Source organism: Ranitomeya variabilis, chromosome 1 (genome assembly GCF_051348905.1).
Source record: "Ranitomeya variabilis isolate aRanVar5 chromosome 1, aRanVar5.hap1, whole genome shotgun sequence".
NCBI lineage: Eukaryota > Metazoa > Chordata > Amphibia > Anura > Dendrobatidae > Ranitomeya > Ranitomeya variabilis.
The window spans coordinates 350,556,659-350,575,432 of record NC_135232.1 but is presented as its reverse complement, the minus strand read 5'-3'; the positions used below and the strand labels follow the sequence as shown (position 1 = coordinate 350,575,432).

Here is an 18,774-nt window from a genome sequence, read left to right as displayed (position 1 = left end):
TTGTAGGAAATCACAATAAGGCTATGTTTTATATAGAAAGAATGCCTGTTCTTTAGGGAGCCGATGGATTTTATCGAGGATAAGGTTGATTGCTGTAGATTTAGACATAAGTGCTTAGAATAGGTCTTCCTAAATATAATGATTAATTCTGACATTCCCTAAATCTTCTATCTGCACAAGTTTTGCTTCAACATGAGATAATTCTTCGTCAAGAGTGTTGTGGGCCTCTATAAGTGAATTATGCACATGTACATATTTTCCCATTATATTTTCAGTATAGATAATCCTCTCCCTAGTACCATGAACACATGTTGAGAAGGGCTGCAGTATTTTGCTTATCTTATAGAGATATGCAGTGGTTATCATTATTAATGAGCAAGCGTGTTTGTCACTTCTCATTACTTGCTTGAGCATCATTGTGCTTGGGATGTTCAGTACTCGGCAAGTATTTTGTTAATGCTCGAGCAGGATCTCGAGTCCTTTCCCCACATCTTTGGTGCTTTATAGACAGCCAATAAGCATGTGAGGATGAGCCAGTCACTAAAATGCGGTAGCCATCTGAGCTATAGCATTACTATGCTCACCACAGTGTACCAACGGACTCAGGTAAAGAGAGGTACTGCACTGCTGAGCTATGGACAGAATTGTAGCTGTGTATAGGCAAAGATTAGACATGTATTATCTTTCTTTCAACTGCAACAACAGCCCATATTAAGGCTAATTGTAATCAATATTCATACTGCTGTTAGTAGCACTTAGGGAGAGATTGTGCTGAAGTATAGGACAGGATAGGGGAAATTGCATGTTCTTTCTGCTACAACTCATAGCAAAACCCCTTCAAGTTCTCAGAGCTAATAGTATTCTTTTTTCTCTTAATCCTGTAATTGTTTTTCAGTATGGAAATATTATATGCCATTTATGCTATGCCAGTTGTGCATCAAAGGCATACAGGCAGACTTGGTTGGTTAGCAATAGCATAACTGTATTGCTCCTGCACTGTAACCAGTCCATCTGAGGTGGGCAAATTTTTTTGCGCTAAATAATCCAGCAATTTTTTTTCAGCAGGGAAAAATTATACGGCATTCATACTGCAACAGTTGTGCATCAGATTAAAATAAAAAAGCAAGATTTGCTTGGTTATAAATAGTATCCCTATATTGCTAAGAGGCAAGGCACATCAAACTTGACAGGGAAGTGGATGTGATGTTGCTGGTGAGTGCAGAGGTCAAGGTCAAACTGTGCATGCTGCAGGAGCACCTGCAAACACACACATCATGTTGACGTTGCTTCCTGTCCCACTTTGTAGAGGGGCATGGAACACCACTCTTGAATTCAGACCAGTGTAAAAATATTGTTGGATGGATAGCAGATAATGCTTCCAGTCAGTTTGACAGCACCACCCTGTCGTCCACACGGTCCATTCTAAGTAGCTGTGATTCTGGACCACTTAATACTCAGCCTCTTGGCCATATCTGTCCATTAGACCAAACAAACATAGGATACCTGATACACAAGGTCCTATTTGATATATTTGTGACCAGTACCAGAGACACTCATGTTTCTGCCGCATATAGAGGCGCGTCAGTAAAGCGGCATAATGGTAACCATGGTGAGCAACTAACGCTAGTATGGCGGCGTACAGGTCATGAACCGGAAGTATAGTGGCCATCTTGCTGTCACACGTGGAGGAGCATTCATGGCATGTGGAAGCGGTGGAATGGCTAATGGGTGAGTCATTACGATTGGAGGGTTCATCATTATTGATTGTCTGACCAATTAAGATGAGACCGTTATTTAAGTGAACGAAGTGAGCAGCGCGTTATGACCACGCGAAGCCCATGAACTACAGAGGAAAGACCGCTGTTTTTTCTCGCAGCTAGTTATGCACCCTAACATAGTGTGAGGTCCCCTGAAGAGTCTATATACTGACGAAACACGTCGGGACGTACAGGGATGGTTAGGGCTCTTGTATAAAAGGGTCAGCTGTGGACTGCCCTTGTAAGGGCGGGAGCAATTTGGGGTCAGGGCCGCAATAGCCTATACAGGGCAAAATAGGGCAAGAGGACCTCATCTCTCCCAGCTTGCAGAGTGACTATTTGGAGGAGAAGAATGAATGATCGGCACCAGAGCTACTAATGGGTGAGATCTTTCCAATTTATTTGCTTGGCGAAATGTCACGGGTATAGCTGGACTTACCCAAATAAGCTAGTCCACATAGAGACTGTGATTGGTGTAATTGGTATGCCTTATATGACAAAGAGGTTGTGTTCCTTCTACACAGTCTAATAAGAACACATGATTTTGACATCTAATCTGTATGTGATTTGAAATTGGAACTGGTCACAAATATATCAAATAGGACCTTGTGTATCAGGTATCCTATGTTTGTTTGGTCTAATGGACAGATATGGCCAAGTGTTTGAGAATTTTGCACTTGGGCTAGATTTTATTAGGTGTTTTTTTTTAAATAAGTTATAATAAAAGTTATCTTTTATATTTTTGTTTTCTCTATGCTTTTGGCCATTTATTAAGAGAGAAATTGGGGCAAATTGTCCCTTTTGCTATTTTTCTGACCACTTAATACTCACTCTGATCCTCTTCCTCCCACGACACTAAGTACCCATAGACAAGTGATCCCACACTTGGAAACTGTGAAGAGCTGCTCACATTTCCATTTATAGATTCTGGCCTTGGGACAGGACACGTGCTACTGACACCATGGTTTGCCGGCCCTGGCTCAATCAGGGTTTCCCCCACCTTCTACAGCAGTTCCTACACTTCTTCCTCCTTCTACTCACACTCCATCTCAGAAACGTCAACATCACTTGCAAGCTGGAGTCACTGCAGCACTGCCTCATCCAAGCGGCAACAGGCTCTGCTGAAGCTAATCTGCTTAGGTAACAAACCACACATTGCCACAGAGTTGGTGAAAGGTCCAATAGACCAGACTGATCTGTAGCTGTCGACCCTGAACCTACAACCCGGCATGGTCATGTGTGAGAATAGCCGAACCTAAACAAGGTAAGCGGAGGTCTCTATTACCAGAAAACCAAGAAAAAATGGACCGCTAAAATGTAACTTTTAATTTACGAAAAGCTAAAAAATGTCCATGTTTCAAATACACATATCGATAAATAAAAAAAAGTATGAAAAGCCCTATGGAAATCTCTTTTTCTGTGTCCTGCCTGACAGTGGAAGTTGGCAACCTTTTGTTTCTGTGGTATGGCACCCCCACTTGTCGGTGGCTCACCCTAATGACCCTATTGTATACTTCTCTAACATGTGAAAAATTCATCACAAAAACCCACTCTGATAACAGTAGTATACAAATTAAGCAGAAAGGGTATGTGAGTGATCAAATCAAGGCTATGGTGAGCTGGTTAATGTCTCACCACCAGCGTCAATGTCTACATAACTGGCCGAGATGTTGTGACAGAACGAAGAATCACCTATGTCCTCCTATCCTTGGTTGCTGGAATAGTAGGTTTATATATAAATATCTAATCAGGAATATCTTATGTGCAGAAGAACAGGTAACAGTATTAAATGAGAAAAAACGGAAATAAAACCTCAGTAAGAACAACACATATTTCCAGAATAGATACCAGGCATCACAATAAGACATATAATGGATTAGGGTAGGTATTCATATAATCATCTTATTCATCTTAATAGGGTTCACCAGCTCAATGCCAGAATTTCCTATTCCCATATTCCATTCTGTTCAGGCACCACCCATAATGAGGTGACATGTAGCAGCATCCTGTATAAACACCTGATGCGTCTGTCTCCATTTGTGCATGGCAGCTACAGCTGGCTTCATCCTGGCAGTGCTGCAGCAGCATTTATAACTTCCAGCTCACCGACTGGTCTGCTATGTCACCACGCTTTGGAACTCAATGTTACATATGTTGGCAAGGCTTTGCGAGCAGCAGAGGGTAGTTCAGTACCAGCTGCAACATGCCCGTCGGTGTTCCGGTCAGCCTCCTCACATAAGAGCTGATGAGTGGGCATGGGATGTCTGACATCTATGCAATTCTTCAAAACTTTGAGGACTCTACCACGATGGTGAGCGGCGATTATGCCATAATCAGCGTAACCATCCCGTTTCTCTGTCTAAAGAAACACTCACACCTCACAATTAAAGAGGAGGCTTTGCAGGTGAAGCAAGATCAAATGGAGCAGGAAACTATACAGGGTGGTGCTACACAGTCTAGCCTCATCTCATCTTCTAGATGCAGATTGGGTGATAAAGAGAAGAAGGAGGAACAGAAGCTGGTCGCCTGTGCTACAGACGGTACTACCCACACCACCTTCATCTCTTCTGTTCAGTGTGGATGGCCTGAAGACGAGGATGAGAGGAAAGATAAGGAGGAGGACAAGTAGAGGAAGATGGACAGTTGTCCTGTTGAGGGACTGTCATCCCTCCTAGACCAAAGCTACAAGGAGAACTTTCCATCTCTCCTTTCCGTGATGGAGAGGTCTAATAAAATGTTGCAGAAGGCCCTAGTTGAAGAAATATTTCAAAATTTCCATCTGACAGGTCCAGGTCTTTGACAGTTTTCTCTGACTCTTTCATCGTTCAGACCCTGATATGCGGGGTACTCTGACAAGGAAGGAAAAGTTTTGGAAGATGCTGAAGGAGTGCCTTGCTGACCATGCCAGCATCCTCCATGATTCCTCTGTGCCTTAAAACTATTTTGCATCAAAGCTAGATATGTAGGATAAACTGTCTCTTTACGCTTTGCAGGTCCTAGCCTGCCCTGCCCCTAGTGTTTTGTCAGAGCGAGATTTTAGTGCTGCTGGGAGTATGATAACAGATAGGTGAATCCATCTGTCAACTAAAAATGCTGACAGACTGACTCTTATCAAAATGAACAAGGGCTGGTTTAGCCAAGACTTCTTAACACCACAGAACATAAACTCAAATCTAGTTTTTTTTTTTTTCTTTTTCTGGTCTATTCCCATGCACCCCTTCCCACCTAATCATGGGTACACGCTTCAGGATTTTGTCTTTTTCATGCTACCCTTGCTATACATTTTTTAAGGGTGTTTATGATACCCGCATTAAGAATTTTTGAGACACCTACCTGGCAGGACAGCATAGAGAGGGGGCAGGACTTTTTGTCCCTTTGTTATCAGCACATAATCTCCTTTTACAAGCAAGTCCCCTGATGACTTGAGCTTGGAAGAAACGCGTCGGGACTACTCAGGGAGAGTGGAGGGCATATGTTTACAGGGGTAGTTGTGGACTGCCCTTGTAAGGGCAGGAGCTTGGGGGATAGTTCCATTGTAGCCCCATAGGGATTGACATAGGGATTGTCATCTCTTCATGAACCGGATGTCGGTCTGACCAAAGAAAATCCGGTGCTCCGATGCCTGCCTTATGGAATTGGTGAGACCGTTCCTTTTTTGTCAAATAGTACAATGAGCATATTTTACAGTGCATGCTGATTACTGTTTATTGTTTCTATATGCGTTTGGTGCATGGGGTCAGTTGCTGTTTTATATGGTTATACAGCTTCTTGTGGAACCCCATCTCTGATTGATTCCGCATAGTCTTTCGGAAACTTTTAATCCTGTTTTGGGCCTGTCATCCTTTAAGGTCCATTATATATGGTGGTGACGTGGCCCTGTTATAAGTGTTTACTTGGGTGACTTTTTTATCTACTTTTTTACATTAAAAGTTATGTTTTATTTTTTCCACTTTTTTGCTTTTGTTGTGAGACACCTACCTCTAACATTCGTTGATATACAGTATATGTATACCCCCCAGGGGTAAATGTTTTTCAGTCCATGCAGTTTGTGCATGCGCATTACCAGTCTAGGATACCCACTCCATAATAATGGGAAAAAAATGTTTTCTGAGACCCTCCACTAAGTCTCTTCAATGGGGTATTGGAGTGCCTCCTTCTAATTTTTGGCATCGCTTGCACTTAGAGCATACGCTTTACCAGTGCATGAGACCAACTGCTAAGTAATGGGAAAAAATGCTTTTCTGAAGCTCCACCTTCTAGTTGAGGGAATATTTTTGGAAACCAAAAGAGTAAACTAGCAACAAAAGTCCCCCAACACAGTGTAAAGAATCAATAATGTCTTTATTGAAAATACAAACTTTAAAATGTTTTAAGGAGATAATAGCAAACTGAAAAGCAGGATGGAAAGAACCATACATTGGAAGGAACATGTATGATGAAAGTATCTGGGGTGTAAATATGCCACGTGTATTACATCCAAGATAAAAAATTTAATATCATCCACTTGAGGCACAGTTCAATGTTGCATATAGGTAAATACAGAACAAAGTGCATAGTGCTCATAGTAAAAAGAGTCTCAAGACAGATATAAAACACTTAATACATCACACAAATGTATCTGGGAGTTCTTCTCTCCCTGATTAACCTCAAGAAAATTTTTTGTAATAGAGTATAAAGTGCACCCCTTCTGAGGAAGACTTTGCCATCGAAACGCGCATCAAGGGGTACGTTGGACAAAACTGAACTCTGGGTATTTATATTTGTCTGTGATTTTTACTTTTGCTGCTCTAATTAGTTCCCTTGATCTTTGATATGCATGACACTGTCCCTGATTGCCCTTAGGGGATTATGTACTTTATTTTCTATAAAAAAAATATGATGGTAGCATCTATTCTATTCTCTATTAATAAGCCTGTGAGCTACATTTATTGTAGGATAAGTGCTAGGTATCATATGCTGGAAATGAGTTTTCATTCTAGTCACACACATCACTTCCACAGTCCAAAACTTGAGTGCTTTTTTGAATACACTCATTGACAGATTTGTATTTTTACGGAGATCTTTACTCAGAATTTCATCAAAGCAGGCAAAATTAACTGATTGTGTGCATTTAGTGTCCATTTGCAGTTTCACTGTGGCAGCTGCATGTAAGAGGTAGAGGTGGGAGGCTTTACTACTGGAGCTGGAATTAACACTTCTGAACTCTTCAGTGCATTGTTTCCATCCATTTCTGGGGACTTCTTGGAGTATGTTTGGGGTCATTTTCCTGCTGGGAGACCCATGACCTAGGATGCAAATCAAGCTTTCTGACACTGGACACTACATTGCTATCCAAAGTCCTTTGAGAATCTGTAGATTTCATGATGCCTTGCACACAGTTACGGCACCCAGTGCCTGAGGCAGCAAAACAACCTCAAAATATCTTTGAACCTTCACCATATTAGACTGTAACTACCGTGTTCTTTTATTTGTAGACCTCATTCCTTTTAAGGTAAACAGTAGAATGATATGCTTTACCAAAAAGCTCTATCTTGTTCTCATCTGACCACAAGATGCCTGCTGGCCCTCTAACAATAGTGCAGACCCACTACTGACCCTCTAACAATAGTAAGGGCTGCCTTACCATCCTCTACAAATAGTGAGGGCCGCCTGATGGCACTGAAGAAAAATTAGGTTTTGTCCTGAGGAAGAACTGTGTGACTTGAAACGCATTGATGTTAAAATCTTTCCAAATAAAACTTTTTCAAGTTACTTCTCGATAGCCTGGAATGACTTCATCAGCAGCGCAGGTAGACAAATCTTACCTGGATCACATGTTACATGAACATTTCACATTACTTATACGCTATATGTTACCATCATACAATGTAAAAGATGGACTTCACTATTCATATTACGTGTAAAACCGCATGACACTGTACACATAGCGCCATTGTTGTCTTCAGGGGTAGTAATGCAGCAGAACAGTTTATCACTCTAACAGTTGTCACATCCATGCTTTAGGTCGCTCTCTGAGGGTCATTTCCAAGTTTTGTGGGTCCATTGGACCAAAGCCATGTTCTATCAAGTCAACATCAGCCTGCTTGTTAGTAGTAGTCGCTGGGTTGACAAATAGTGAGTTGCCATAACCTGACCAAGGACAAAACATAATGCCAACAGATTCTTTCTCATTAAGAAGTCTGTGAGTCACTTTGATGACTACTTATTTTTATTATGCAGTGACCTAGGAAATATTTGCATGAAACTTACAAATGAAAAATAAATAAATAAACTACTGTACATTTACTATTCATTTTCATCACTTTGAATTGGTGATTAGGACAGATAATTTATATAAGAATGTGATATTTGGAATAAGATGTGTGTAAGGAAGAATACATTTAAAAAATAGATTTAAAAACTTGAAATGAGTTTTCACCACTTTGTACTAGATAATGCAATACAAATAAATACCCAAATGAAAAAAAATAATCACTTAGGTTGGGCTTATTAAAACCATGTCAAAAGTAGACATTTCAGGGACATTTTTAGGCATCCATAGTATAGAGCTGTACTGTCGAAATAGTGCATTGCAAATGTATGGATTTCTAAATAGATAAGAAGTTTAATTAAAAATTTTAGAAAAGTTTAACAAAAACCAATCTATGGAAACTAAATGAATCAATGGAGAGATGTGTCTAACAAGAAATATATGTGTGGGCTGTGGAGAAATAATCGGGAAGCAAACAACACAAATACTTGTATGTATCCGTTTAAATGGAATATGTCACCCCATTTTAGGCCTATAAGCTAAGGCCACCACCATCAGGGGCTTATCTACAGCATAGATAAGCCCCCGTTGTAACCTAAAAGATAAGAGAAACAAGTTAGATTATACTCACCCAGGGGCGGTCTGGTTCGTTCCGGTCTGATGGGCGTCTTTTCCTCTGTGACTTTTCCTGGCGCCTGTGCACTGCAGTACTTTGCTCTGCCCTCAACAGGGCAGACAAAGTATGCCTGCGCAGGAGCCGCAGCAGGAAGCAAAGAAGAGGATGTCATCGTATGAAGATGGGAGGCGCCAGACCCGGACCGCGATGCCCATCGGACCGAGCCGGGACTGCCCCTCGGTGAGTATAATCTAATTTGCTTTTCTTATCTTTCAGGTTACATCGTAGGCTTATCTACAGCATTACAGAATGCTGTAGATAAGCCCCTGATGGCTTTGGCCTTAGCTTATAGGCCTAACAGATAACAGGTAACAGATTCTCTTTAATAAGACTATTTATAATGGGCATATTTTTAGTGAATTTAGCACAATCATGGATGCATGTGCAGCGCCCCAGAGTCCTGGTCGTTGCAGTACTGTGGCTCCGCCACTATGGGGAGCCATGGTGCGTCCGATGGCACTGAAGGAGTTCATCTGATCAGGTATCACAGACACCAATATGTTTCACAGCAGGGCCTCCGGGGGGAGCTAAGGGTTCTATTCATTAGGCCACTCCCCACCATAGTGGGTAAACTGGGGGTCAGCCAGGAAGTTAGATCAGAAAGCTGACTGGATTGGACGAAGCAACACTCAGTGGCAGAGGGTGTTGTGGAGGAAGAGACAGTAGGGTCTCTGCCAGGGGTGGGATCCTGGCAGAGGCTTGGCATTGGAAAGAACGTAACGGGACCGTGCCTGCTCAGAATAGCGGCGGTGCCCTAAGAAAGGACTAGAAGCGAGATAGATTGTGCTGAGTGAGAAACGAGATCAAGCAATAGGAGAATTCCAGTAGGGGTCGTGCTGTAAGACCGGAGCAACACCCTACTGAGGCGCATTACCGGTGGCCGGAACGCCGAGGGAGTATTATAACATTCAGCTTCAAGCAATACTCTAAACAGCGGCAGGACAGTCAGTTTAAGGCGGGCTGTCTAACACATATCACCTATGAAGTCTTGGGAGGCAATTGCGGGAGAGGGGCGTCTCTAGGGTCCCGGAAGAACTCCAGGCCTACCCGACAAACGGGTGCCGTTCTAACCGTAACATCAGGGAGGGACGGACGATTAGAAGAACATCATTTAATCGAGTTGTGAGGGAACTTAAGAAACAGACACCACAGTTGTGGGGTACTTTCCGTAAGCACAGCAGGGGAGGACTACAACACATAGCGCTAAGAAGGAAGGCACCGATTTCCACCTGTGAAGAGAACTCTGGAAGTGCCATTGGACCGGCCGGACTTGCGCAGCCTGGTGAACCGTATTCTGGACTGAGGACTCAGAGATCTCCAGTAAAGAGGTAAAGAGACTGCAACCTGGTGTCCTCATTATTTACCGCGACCTGCACCCCACAACTGCACCGTTACAACACCACTTATTGCACCGGACGTCCCCCACTGACAGACAGGGCCACGGACCGGGTCTAGCCACCGTGACAACCCCAGGACTGAGACCTAGAGGCCCGGCTCCGGGTACCCCTCGGCCCTGCGGCGGTGTGGGGGCGCTCCACATGTTTTAGAGAATACACTGAAGCAATGTTGCAAAGCTTAAAATACTTTTTACAAATGGCAATTCATGAGATTTAAAAGCTGCTTCATAGTTGAATTTCTAGATTTGTATCACTTTGAATGTTTTTGAAAAGAAGAGCAAAAAGTCATTTTTTTCTGGTGTCAAACTTCGTTTATGAGCCGATTGTCAGTAAGATAAATGAGCTGATATAGATTCTCATATGGGAAGGTGACTTAAGGTAAAGAAAGGAATAAAAAGAGGAAAAAAAATGTAGTGCATACACAGCATATAATACATTGGATGAGTATTTTAAAACACAAATAATAGACTGAGATCTTAGCCATGAGTAAGAAGAAGCTGTCTGCCTTCTTTGTTTGAGGGAGGCAGTAATAGGACTTGATTAATGAGAAAGATAAAGTCACAGTTGAGAGAATCAATAAAATCCAAACTTGTGGGAGAGATGTAACGTTAGTGATTTAACAGTTGGACGGACTTTAAGAACACAAGATGGACTTTTTTATTATAACAAGGTGTGATATCATTTACTAGTTCTGGAAATGAGAAAGAGAATAGGGAGTATCTTACAAAGTATGAAAATTGCATTAAAAAATGACAGAACAACACAATGAATAATCAGTTCACTCTGAATTTATTTCTCAAGATCTCCAGCACATGGCATTCACATATCTCACAGTACTATTTAGTGTATTGTGCTTGGGTCTATTAATACATTCCTTTGTTCAAAGAGAATGCATGAAAAATAAGTGACATCAAATTGTACATAGTCTATGAATGCTATATATATACCATGTTCCAAATTATTATGCAAATGACATTTTTCTCGCATTTTCCTATATGGTTGGTGCATATGACAGTCTGTCTAATAAAAGTCATCACCCAGAGTATACATCAAATTTTATTGAAGAAACCTCCCAATGATAACACTATAATCTCCAAAATGAATAAAAACTCAAAATGCACTGTTCCAAATTATTAGGCACAGTAGAATTTCTAAACATTTGATATGTTTTAAAGAACTGAAAATGCTCATTTGTGGAATTTGCAGCATTATTAGGACACATTGACTTAACAAAAAAGCTATTTAACTCCAAAACATCCTAACAGGCCAAGTTACATGTTAACATAGGAACCCTTCTTTGATATCACCTTCACAATTCTTGTATCCATTGAACTTGTGAGTTTTTGGAGTTTCTGCTTGTATTTCTTTGCATGAAGTCAGAATAGCCTGCCAGAGCTGCTGTTTTGATGTGAACTGCCTCCCACCCTCATAGATCTTTTGCTTTATGATACTCCAAAGGGTCTCTATAGGGTTGAGGTCAGGGGAAGATGGTGGCCAAACCATGAGTTTATCTCCTTTTATGCCCATAGCAGCCAATGACTCAGAGGTATTCTTTGCAGCATGAGATGGTGCATTGTCATGCATGAAGATGATTTTGCTCCTGAAGGCAAGTTTCTGCTTTTTATACCATCGAAGAAAGTTGTCAGTCAGAAACTCTATATACTATGCAGAGGTCATTTTCACACCTTCAGGAACTTTAAAGGGTCCTACCAGCTGTTTCCCCATGATTCCGGCCCAAAACATGACTCCTCCACCTCCTTGCAGACGTCGCAGCCAGTTCATAGATACCCAAACATGTCTAGGCTATTTTTTATCTAAGTGGTAAAAAAATATCAATTCAAAACAGCTGTATTGTCCCAGCTTTGATGCGGTCTCACCACCGGAGCCCGCATCAAAGCGGGGGTTTGCCATCGGACGTACTATTCCATCTGATGGCAGAAAGGGGTTAAGGAATAGACACATATCATCACGTACCCGGCTCCTTCCTCATACATATGTCCTTTTTTTGAAATTTTGGAATTCATCTATTTTCACTAATGCCGGATCCTAATAAAGATACTCACCTTTGCAAATGCATAAAGCCTTTCATCTTTTTCTGTGCTGAGGTTACATAGTATGACAATCGTATTGAGGTAATCTCAGTTTTGGCACTATTATTCCCTATTGCTGGTGATAGTGAAAGAAAGTTTGTGACATGGTAGTTACTTGGCACTTGTTCTAGCTGGAGGATCACAAAGAGATCAGTATGCAAGAGAATACTTTTTTACCTTTTTTCCAGGGGCAGAAATACCATTGGTGCAACCAGTGCAGCTGCACAGGGGCCCAAGAGGTAATGGGGGCCCTCTACCACCTCCAAAGCAAAGGGTGTTGTGCATTATGATGACCTATTGAACTGCAAATGGACATATATTATTCTTCCACAATGGCTTACGTCTGTCTGAGTTCACCATTGGTCTTTTCTTTTCTGTGTATGGAAAGCTTCATTCCTGTGTGGAGGCAACAATGTGGAGAATGATGTCACTTCAGCATGTATCTGAACTAATATCTGGAAGCAGTAGTGTTAACTTCCTTTCATTGACTAAAGTAGGACTACACTGAGCTGATATTTCTATGGTAGCTTATGGTGAGCACATTGAATATCTTAGCCAGTAGATGGCATCAAGGCACAAAGCACATTACACATTAATCAATCCTCATTACAGGCACACACAAAGATTTTACATTTCCTAACTCACGGTGTCCAAAATAATTCTATCACACAGGAACAAATCTACTGCCACATGACAACCGTATCACTTAGCAGTAGTAGGACATGTAACGGGATACAACAGCCTCTCCATGACTTTTATTAGGCTTTCTCTTTAGAACAGATTACTAGATGTAGTTGGTACATTTTATATAATTTCAGAGCCAAATGAATGTTAAAATGTACCATATTAGTCCTGCAGACACCATGAGCAGATTACTTGGCAGCCGCAACCTCTGTAATTATAACATTGACCCAGTACAGGTTACTTTAAGTTGTGCATGTTTAAACACACAATGCCTGCAAGTTCCTGTGGGTATTGGAAACTCCATTTAGCCCTCTAGTTGTTTTCTTCTATGATTTAAGGAAAAATTCTACAATGGAGCTTCAATAGAGAAGAACTTAAATAAGACAATAATTTAATTACCATATTTTGTGTCTTATCCTATCCCATATGGGGCATTATGCTTTAGTCAACAGTGTTATCTTTTTTTCTTTGCCTAGGAAGTTTTTGGAATGCAGCTTCATTTAACACAATATCATCTTATCTGCACTTCCCTACCTTTGATGGTGAATTTAGTGCAGATGTGTCTTTTTTCTTCAAAACTGCATCACCGTCTGGACTATTCTTGGAAAACCTTGGAATTAAAGATTTTATCCGGATAGAACTGGAATGTAAGTCTGATACCTCATTATTTTACCATTAGGTAACAAAAATGTAAGTTTAGATGTAAATCTACATGGAAATTCCAAGATTTAATTGGCCATTCTAGCAGTATCTTAATTAACAACATAATCAGTAATATTTTTAATCTTTTTTATTATGTTACTATCTATATATTTGTTTTTAACTTGTATACATATATATTCTGTTATTAGAGTGACATCTACTAGAAGATCTAAATTTAAATAGCTTCTTTCTTCTGGTAGCCACAATTTTAGTAGGGCAGCTGTAAAGCATTGCAATGTTATATACCAGCAGATTAACCCTATATCTGCATGTTAATAATGTTTTGGGACATGCCAGGTTTTCTTTAACCCCTTCCCAACCTGTGACGCCATGTAGATGTCATGAAAGTCGGTGCCAATCCGACCTGTGACGCCTATGTGGCGTCATGGAGGGATCGCATCCCTGCAGATCGGGTGAAAGGGTTAACTCCAATTTCACCCGATCTGCAGGGACAGGGGGAGTGGTACTTCAGCCCAGGGGGGGTGGCTTCGCCCCCCCCATGGTTACGATCACTCTGATTGGCTGTTGAAAGTGAAACAGCCAATCAGAGCAATTTGTAATATTTGTAAACCCTGATCTGCCCCCCCACCACCACTGATCGCCTCCCCAGTCCTCCGTCCTGTGCTCCGCTCCCCTCCATCTGCCTGTCCACTCCCCCATCCTCCTTTCCACTCCCCCGTGCTCCGATCCCACCCCCCGTGCTCCGATCCTCCCCCTCATACTTACCGAGCCTCCCGGTGTCCGTCCGTCTGCTCCATGGGCGCCGCCATCTTCCAAAATGGCGGGCGCATGCGCAGTGCACCCGCCGAATCTGCCGGCCGGCAGATTCGTTCCAGGTACATTTTGATCACTGTAATAAAACCCATCACAGTTATGAAAATAAAAAAAATAGTAAATGAACCCCCCTTTATCACCCCCATAGGTAGGGACAATAATAAAAATAAAGAAAATATATTTACTTTTATTTTTCCACTAGAGTTAGGGTTAGAACTAGGGTTAGGGTTAGGGCTGGGGTTAGAATTAGGGTTAGGTTTAGGGCTAGGGTTAGGGTTAGGGTTAAAATTAGGCTATGTGCACACGGTGCGGATTTGGCTGCGGATTGGTAGCAGTTTTCCATCAGGTTTACAGTACCATGTAAACTTATGGAAAACCAAATCCGCTTTGCCCATGCTGCAGAAAACACCGCTGCATTGTATTTTTCGCAGCATGTCAATTCTTTGTGCGGATTCCGCAGCGTTTTACACCTGTTCCTCAATAGGAATCCGCAGGTGAAATCCGCACAAAAAAACACTGGAAATCCGTGGTAAATCCGCAGGTTAAATGCAGTGCATTTTACCTGCGGATTTTTCAAAAATGGTGGTGAAAAATCTCACACGAATCTGCAATGTGGGCACATAGCCTTAGGGTTAGGGTTGGAATTAGAGTTAGGGTTGGAATTAGGGCTAGGGTTGGAAATAGGGTTAAGATTAGGCTTGTGGTTAGGGTTATGGTTAGGGTTAGGGGTGTGTTGGGGTTAGGGTTGTGGCTAGGGTTGGGATTAGGTTTAGGGTTGGGATTAGGGTTAGGGTTGGTATTAAGGTTAGGGGTGTCAGGGTTAGGGTTGTGGTTAGAGGTGTGTTGGGGTTACGGTTTTGATTAGGGTTATGGCTAGAGTTGGGATTAGGGTTAGGGGTGTGTTGGGGTTAATGTTGGAGTTAGAATTGAGGGGTTTCCACTGTTTAGGCACATTGGGGGTCTCCAAACGCAACATGGCGCCACCATTGATTCCAGCCAATCTTACGTTCAAAAAGTCAAAAGGTGCTCCCTCCCTTCCGAGCCCTGACGTGCACCCAAACAGTGGTTTACCCCCACATATGGGGTACCAGCATACTCAGAACAAACTGGGCAACAACTATTGGGGTCCAATTTCTCCTGTTACTCTTGCAAAAATAAAGAATTGCTTGCTAAAACATAATTTTTCAGCAAAGAAAAATTATTTTTTATTTTCATGGCTCTGCGTTATAAACTTCTGTGAAGCACTTGGGGGTTCAAAGTGCTCACCATGCATCTGGATAAGTTCCTTGGGGGTTCTAGTTTCCAAAATTGGGTCACTTGTGGGGGGTTTCTACTGTTTAGGCAGATCAGAGGCTCTGCAAACTCAACGTGATACCCGCAGACCATTCCATCAAAGTCTGCATTTCTAAACGTCACTACTTCCCTTCCGCGCCCCGACGTGTGCCCAAACAGTGGTTTACCCCCACATATTGGGTATCAGCATACTCAGGACAAACTGGTCAGCAACTATTGAGGTCCAATTTTTCCTGTTACCCTTGTGAAAATAAAAAAATTGCTTGCTAAAACATAATTTTTGAGGAAAGAAAAATGATTTTTTCTTTTCATGGCTCTGCGTTATAAACTTCTGTGAAGCACGTGGGGGTTCAAAGTGCTCACTGCACATCTAGATAAGTTCCTTGGGGGGTCTAGTTTGCAAAATGGGGTCACTTGTGTGGGGGGTTTCTACTGTTTAGGCACATCAGGTGCTCTGCAAACATAACATGATGCCTGCAGACCATTCCATCAAAGTCTGCATTTCTAAACGTCACTACTTCCCTTCTGAGCCCCGACGTGTGCCCAAAGAGTGGTTCCCCCCACATATGGGGTATCAGCATACTCAGGACAAACTGGACAAAAACTTTTGGGGTCCAATTTCTCCTGTTACTCTTGTGAAAATAAAAAATTGAGGGCTAAAATATAATTTTTGAAGAAAGAAAAATGATTTTTTACTTTCACGGCTCTGCGTTATAAACTTCTGTGAAGCACTTGGGGGTTTAAAGTGGTCACCGCACATCTAGATTAGTTCTAAGGTAGGTCTAGTTTCCAAAATGGGGTCACTTGTGGGGGAGCTCCAATGTTTAGGCACACAGGGGCTCTCCAAACACGACATGGTGTCCGCTGATGATTGGAGCTAATTTTTCATTCAAAAAGTCAAATTGCGCTCCTACCCTTCCGAGCCCTGCCGTGTGCCCAAACAGTGGTTTGCCCCCACATATGAGGTATCAGTGTACTCAAGAAAAATTGCCCAATAAATTTTAGGATCCATTTTATCATGTTGCCCATGTGAAAATGAACAAATTGAGGCTAAAATAAATTTTTTGTGAAAAAAAAGCATTTTTTTGATTTTTACGGATCAATTTGTGAAGCACCTGGGGGTTTAAAGTGCTCACTATGCATCTAGATAAGTTCCTTGCGGGGTCTAGTTTCCAAAATGGGGTCACTTGTGGGGGAGCTCCAATCGTTAGGTACACAGGGGCTCTCCAAACACGACATGGTGTCCGCTAACGATTGGAGCTAATTTTTCATTCAAAAGTCAAATGGCCCTCCTTCCCTTCCGAGCCTTGCCGTGTGCACAAACAGTGGTTTGTGACCACATATGAGGTATCAGTGTACTCAGGAGAAATTGCCCAACACATTTTGGGATCCATTTTATCCTGTTGCCCATGTGAAAATGAAAAAATTGAGGCTAAAATAATTTTTTTGTGAAAAAAAAGTACTTTTTCATTTTAACGGATCAATTTGTGAAGCACCTTGGAGTTCAAAGTGCTCACTATGCATCTAGATAAGCTCCTTGGGGGGTCTAGTTTCCAAAATGGGGTCACTTGTGGGGGAGCTCCAATGTTTAGGCACACAGGGGCTCTCCAAACGCGACATGGTGTCCGCTAAAGATTGGAGCTAATTTTTCATTGAAAAAGTCAAATGATGCTCCTTCCCTTCCGAGCCCTGTCGTGAGCCCAAACAGTGGTTTCCCCCATATGGGGTATCGGCGTACTCAGGACTAGTGTTGAGCATTCCGATACCGCAAGTATCGGGTATCGGACGATATTTGCGGTATCGGAAATCCGATACCGAGTTCCGATATTTTTGTGATATCGGAATCGGAAGTTCCCAGTGTATGGTTCCCAGGGTCTGGAGGAGAGGAGACTCTCCTTCAGGCCCTGGGATCCATATTCATGTAAAAAATAAAGAATAAATATAAAAAATATGGATATACTCACCCCTCCGGCGGTCCCTGGACCTTACCGATGTAACCGGCAGCCTCCGTTCCTAAGAATGAGGAGTTTAGGACCTGCGACAATGACGTCGCGGCTTATGATTGGTCGCGTGAGCGGTCACATGAGCGGTCACGCGACCAATCACAAGCCGCAACGTCATTGAAGGTCCTAAACTCCTCATTCTTAGGAACGGAGGCTGCCGGTTACATCGGTAAGGTCCAGGGGCCGCCGGAGGGGTGAGTATATCCATATTTTTTATTTTAATTCTTTATTTTGTATATGAATATGGATCCCAGGGCCTGAAGGAGAGTTTCCTCTCCTTCAGACCCTGGGAACCATCCAGGATACCTTCCGATATTTGTGTCCCATTTACTTGTATTGGTATCGGGTATCGGTATAGGCGATATCCGATATTTTTCGGGTATCGGACGATACTATCCGATACCGATACTTTCAAGTATCGGAAGGTATCGCTCAACACTACTCAGGACAAATTGTACAATAACTTTTGGCGTCCAGTTTCTCTTTTTACCCTTAGGAAAATAAAAAAATGTTGCTAAAAGATCATTTTTGTGACTAGAAAGTTAAATGTTCATTTTTTCCTTCCATGTTGCTTCTGCTGCTGTGAAGCACCTGAAGGGTTAGTAAACTTTTTGAATGTGGTTTTGAGCACCTTGAGGGGTGCAGTTTTTAGAATGGTGTCACTTTTGGGTATTTTTAGCCATATAGACCCCTCAAACTGACTTCAAATGTGAGGTGGTCCCTAAAAAAAAAATGGTTTTGTAAATTTCGTTGTAAAAATGAGAAATCGCTGGTCAAATTTTAACCCTTATAACTTCCTAGCAAAAAAAATTTGTTTCCAAAATTGTGCTGATGTAAAGTAGACATGTGGATAATGTTATTTATTAACTATTTTGTGTCACATAACTCTCTCGTTTAACAGAATAAAAATTCAAAATTTTCTCCAAATTTCCATTTTTTTCACAAATAAACACAAAAATTATCGACCTAAATTTACCACTAACATGAAGCCCAATATGTCATGAAAAAACGAACTCAGAACTGCTAGGATCCGTTGAAGCGTTCCTGAGTTATTTCCTCATAAAGGGAGACTGGTCAGAATTGCAAAAAACGGCCAGGTCATTAAGGTCAAAATAGGCTGGGTCATGAAGAGGTTAAGTTTACATCAA

The 18,774-nt window shown here is 41.9% G+C and overlaps 1 protein-coding gene across 1 annotated transcript in view; it reads left to right on the top strand.

Moving 5' to 3' along the window:
• LOC143818487 (contactin-associated protein-like 4) overlaps nt 1–18,774 on the top strand; it is a 696,988-nt gene that overhangs the window by 557,507 nt on the left and 120,707 nt on the right. The window contains exon 16 of the mRNA XM_077299784.1: nt 13,331–13,501. Coding sequence (XP_077155899.1) covers nt 13,331–13,501 — 171 coding nt within the window. The remainder of the gene's footprint in view (nt 1–13,330; nt 13,502–18,774) is intronic.